We start from the raw sequence: 5,620 nt of genomic DNA, 5'->3' as shown, positions 1-5,620 counted from the left end.
TCAGAATCGTAGTTTTATGTCGTGAAACATACCGACAGTTTGACTTGGATACATTTTGTGACTCCGTAACAGCTCATGAACTGATTCTAAATAAACTGATTGCAATTTATTATCATTAACTTGACCTTAACTGTGTTTTCGGTCATCCTGGTCAGAATTTCAACTCACCTCTGCCACATACACACATCATAAGTATAAATAATAAGAAATAACCGTCCATCTGTAAAAAGCTTCTATGACTTTCACAGTGAGCATGAAAAATTCTTATTTAACATTTTTTCTTCACCCTCTTTTAATGTTCATTTCTTTAAAAAGACCTTTATGACCTTTGTGACAGAATATAAAATGCATTCTGGTGCACAACGCCTTTATTCCAAATTATGTGCCCTCAATAAATTCTAGACTTGGTGGCACAATGTATTCAAAGTAAATAACACAGCAATTATTCTGTTATGCTACAGGTAGAAGGATGAGGCTAAAATGAGAAAAGGGACATATAGGATAAGGGGATAAAGGAAGTAGGTTGAACCTCAAATCAGTTCTTTTCCCCTGAGTTTACAGTAACGAACAGTTTTTGTATGAGGATATTTCACAGTGATATTTTTGGCTGGCCACAGAGATATAGACCCTTACAAAAACCTGAAGGGAGTACTCATGCTGTTATTACATGTTTTTTTCTTCTGATGATACAAATTTAAAGTGGATAAAACATTTGTCATTGAAATACAAGGTAAGAGCAAATTTTATCGTTCTTATAATTATACATTCTTGATTAAATGTGTTAACTGCTGGTGTGAAATCACCCTCAGAGCACAGTTGTAAAGGTAATATTTGAACAAATCTTGAATTTAAGGCTTTTTTTGAGTAACAAAATGAAGCGGAGGCACCCGACCATGATTCTGTTCAGCAATTACCTGTTTTTTAAACACTTTGGCCCATTTTTCAGGCACATGGAGTTTTTGCTGAGAGCTCTGAGTGGAGATGCAGCACTGTGATTATTATTATAGCTATTTTGACGTCTGGGGTAAAGGAACTAAAGTAACAGTAGGTAAGTCACATTTAAAGTTGAATTTTGAAATTATTTCTCTTTTTGTAGTAGTTTTTGTGTTTCCAGGACAACACAGACGTTTTGAGAATTTGTATGAATTTGAAATTGATTTCAACGAAGTTTATCTGCTGCAAATGCGCGTGGATTTCTAGTTTGTACTCACATTTTAAAGTATTTGTTGGACTTAGTCTTTTAATTTTACAGTTTTAATGGTACCATAAATCACTTTGAAAATTAGATTTATAATCCTATACCTATAATCCTTATACTCTAATGCAGTATATTGCACTTCATATCTGACTTCAATTAACCATTAACACCATAAAAATTTATGGTGAACGTTTATTAAATTTAGAAAGGTATAATGAAATACTGATAAGCTTAGATCATAAGAAATATGTTAAAGAAAATTGTATCAAATTCAATTATATAGATTTGTGAGTTTGTTATCACCAGGCTGAGATCTTTTACCTTAGTGTGTCTTCATATTCAACATGTATTGTTGAAAACTGAGAGATTTAATTAGAATTAACTTCAGTGGTGATATTTGGGTTTTGCTAAATTTATGTTAATGTATGCTTGTTTAGACCAACTGTAAATTTCATAACGACTGAAAATGATCTGTTCGCCAGATTAATCTGCTGATTTTTGACGTGCAGAGTTTGAGTCATGGCAACCACAAAGTTTGATTTTGATTTCATGTGCATCTTTGTCATGCCTCTTGGAAACAATGATTTTACTGTCCTGGTAACTGGGATGAGCTGAACTCTAACCGGTCCTCTTTCGTCCTCAGGGTCCACAAAATCCCCGACCCTTTTCCCGTTGGTTCAGTGCAGCTCTGACGGATCGGCCAGTCAGATCGCTGTCGGTTGCCTCGCTCTTCTTAAGATCTCCCAGAGAATCTTACCAGTGGAGCAACCAGGACAGTCAAGCATTGGAACAATATCCTGTGATTGCTAAAGATGACAGCTTCTCCCGTGTCAGTCTGATCCGTGTGTCCAAGACTGACTGGGACGCTGGGAAGTCTTATAACTGTTCTGTGTCTCACAATGGACAATCAAAACACGTGACACTAAAAAACTTGAGAGGTATGTATATGTACATAATGTTGCATAGGTAAAGTCTGCACAATATCATTATTTCAATTTTCTTTACTATAAAAATTGAATGGATTTAATGGTATTGCATCAAATCAGATGACTGTCAGAAGATGATAGAGATGTTAGATTTTTAGAGAAATAATCACTGAAATAATGCAAACGATGTATTGCTGTCCTGTTTCTGCTCCAGCTACACAGCACTTGTGACCCATAATTAAATCGATGATGACTTACAGCTAAATCCAGTGATGACTTGTTTTAGGTCCGCCAACAGCGAAGCCACCAGTGAAGCCAACAGTGACATTGTATTTCCCGCCAAAAGAAGTGATCGACAGCAAAAACAACTTCACTCTTGTGTGTCTGGTCACTAGTCCACAACAGCTGAATGAGGCCACAATTGACTGGACAGAATCAAAAAACCAAGATATCCTGAACCTGAAGAACCAGAGGCCGCATAAGATCGATAACTTCAAAGTCATAAGTTATTACACCACCACCAAAGAAAGGTGGAATGACAACTACGTGTTTGAGTGCAAATGCGATTCAGGTGGCGCCACAGACACACGATCCGTGTCAAAAGTAAAGGGTAACTCCCTTGAATGTCCCGTCTGTTGAACAGTTGCATGGACATCCATGTGTGGTCTTTTGTGCAAACATGCCGTTTGTTCCGTGTTGCTCACCACCAGAGCCCTTGTGATGTCATGGGGCTCGATTGTTGAGTGTGTCTTAGTTCTGCGTTTGAATCTGTCTTTGTCGCAGTGTCTAACACCGTGTTAAGTGTGCCGTTTCCAATAAATGTTGCATTGACAATCCTGTGTTGCATGTGACCTTTTTGTGCCGCATCCTTCTATGTAGAACATCATAACATCAGCGCATTTGCTAACGCACTAACCAACAAACCGAAATAAAATACCTGCACAGACACACACGACTCTAATCACCTTTACGTCCGTCTTCATAGATGTTGCCAGAGAATCAGATACGTTTGCAGCGCTGAACTGCATAGATGATGCCCTGGAGGAAGATGAGGTCAGCAGCTTGTGGTCCATGACCTCCTCCTTCATATTCCTCTTCATATCCACTCTCTTCTACAGCGTGATCCTCAGCCTTGTGAAGGTAAACGTATTCATCATTCAATCTCGTATTCAGGGTTTCCCAGGAAGTGTTTTATTATATACCAACCATAAGATTGAAGATTGACTGACATTTATTTCTCTGAATGGACAGTTTTGATGGGGTAAATTAAAATGCTGTGAACTGTTTATTTCCATGACTAAATGGAAGCTGCTTTGTGGATCTCCAGAGCAAATAAAAATCAATTCCATGATGTAAAAGCCTGCAACGACAATCGATCCTGACAAAACCGACAAATACAGATGTTTAATCACGTGTATTGGAGACAGAAAATAATGCAGATATTCTAAGAGATGTTTTCTATGTTTTTCAGATGAAAAGATAATAAAGGATGGGACAACGCAGAACTGAGGGCGTTGCATTTTGAGCTTTCTAATTTGTTTGATGCATTGAAATTTATTGGAAAACTAAATTTCAGTCATTTATTTGAACAAACCTGATTATTATTAACAAACCTGTTTTTGAACCCCCCCACCTTTTTTTTAATATATCATAATCCATGTAAATATACCTTTATCTATAGGAGCCGATTGTGTTATCTTTTAAACTTTAGTTTTACCATCAGACAGCTAACATACAAAATAAATGTAAATGTGAATACAAGTATTTGTGATTCATATGAAAACCTGAAAACATTTTGACTCACAACATGGAACTCTAAGAACATCTAACATAACCACAACAAGTCATCGAAGCATGAGTTTCAGTTATCAGTTGAGCGCTGAAGGTTTTTCTGTGTGCTGGTGTTTCTAAAAACGCTGTGAACAGAGAAGCACTTCTCCCTCCACTCTGCTCCCCGGGGAGGACACCTGTCTCAGCGAAACCTCGCAGAAACCGCCCAAGCTACAATTAAACGTCCTCCAGGAAAGGTTCTTTTCGGTCACTGCCCACATTTGCATCTTGTCAGGTTTGTTCATTTGTTGCAAACACAGACACAAAGACTTGACCTCAGACGTTCATTATTTTATCTTCAAGTTCAAACATTCTCTCATACTTTGTAGGACACAAGTTTGTTTCTTTCCCAATCTAAGATAACTTTTATGTTGGTTTTCTTGGTATCTTACATCCTGGTGTGTTGGACAGGAAATAATTCCAAATGAAATGTTGATAAGTTCTGATGTTTTTTATTTGGGCAGTGATCGTCTGCAGCAAAGCAATGTTAAACTCTTACTTTACTGTACTGCTGTTTATAAGTTCCCTGATTTGTTGCAATTGTCATGGAATTTTATTGAAAAGAAGGTTAAACATTGTCCTCGAAACAAAAAAGAGAAAGAATGAAAGGCTTGTTTGTTGTTGAATTGCTTGGTTGGATTTTTTTTTCAAAAATGCAGTTAAATCGAAATAAATACAAAAATATGGAATTATATTCACACTTTAATCCAAAATGCTGTAAATGTCACTGGATCATGTCGTGGGCGATAAAACATCCACAGAAACCAGTGAGTAGATGCTTCCACCTAGTGGTGAGAGGGAGGAATAAACTGATCTTTCGCTCATCATAATGGAAGTAGAAACATTTGAAAAAGATTTTAATGGGTCAGAATAATAATAAAAATGTCTTCATGGATGCCACATAAATCAATGTTGTCTATTTATTTACTTATTTTCCTGTTCAGGGAAAAAAAGTTGTTTTTTTTTTTAATAAAACCAATATGAAAGTTAATTGTCATGTCATTCGAGCACCCACAGAGGGGGAACTTTGCCAAATTTCTAAATATCTGAACAAATACATCAATAAATTCACTTTAACTAAATATACGTTATTTAAATAACTGGATTAATTGAAGAAATCAGAAGTCCCTTAGACCAACAAAAAGAGATATAGATTTGTTCTTTCCTTTTATGTAAGATAAAAATAATAATTATACCATAATTGATTGTTTCACGAGTATTGTATGTAATATCATAGTTTTGTATAATATTATTATAAAAACATTTCTGGAATATATTTTTAATTTTGTATGTGCCCACGTCTGTTTCTATTTATGCAGTATTGTAATTATGCATTCAGTATATTGAATTTCATAATAAAGTGATTAAATTTTGCAGTTTTACATTTCAAAACTATAAGTATTTTAGGTTTTGGAGAAGAAACATGTAGGATTAAATAATTCTACACTTCTTACCCTTTTTGGAAGTTTAAAAAAATGTCCAAGGTAGTTTTCTCTGTCAACTGGACTGGGTTTCTTCTCTTGAAGAGATACAATGACCTGGATGACTGAGAATTTACACAGACATTTTTAAAAATGTGTCTTTCAATTGAAATATCAACCTGTTTTGTTTCCTTTTTAACATCTCTGGAAGAAATGTTACTTCATTTATTCATCCGCTGTGCATA

At 35.7% G+C, this 5,620-nt stretch overlaps 1 gene segment (V, D, J or C); it reads left to right on the top strand.

Moving 5' to 3' along the window:
• The first annotated feature begins 1,717 nt into the window (after positions 1-1,717).
• LOC130521163 (immunoglobulin heavy constant gamma 2-like) lies at positions 1,718-4,646 on the top strand. The segment is given in 5 exon segments: positions 1,718-1,731; positions 1,842-2,136; positions 2,411-2,734; positions 3,110-3,264; positions 3,596-4,646. Coding segments are annotated over 5 exon segments (800 nt in total).
• Positions 4,647-5,620: the final 974 nt, after the last annotated feature.

The sequence above is a fragment of the Takifugu flavidus genome, unplaced genomic scaffold, assembly GCF_003711565.1.
Source record: "Takifugu flavidus isolate HTHZ2018 unplaced genomic scaffold, ASM371156v2 ctg749, whole genome shotgun sequence".
Taxonomy (NCBI): domain Eukaryota; kingdom Metazoa; phylum Chordata; class Actinopteri; order Tetraodontiformes; family Tetraodontidae; genus Takifugu; species Takifugu flavidus.
This window is presented reverse-complemented; position numbering and strand designations above follow the sequence as displayed.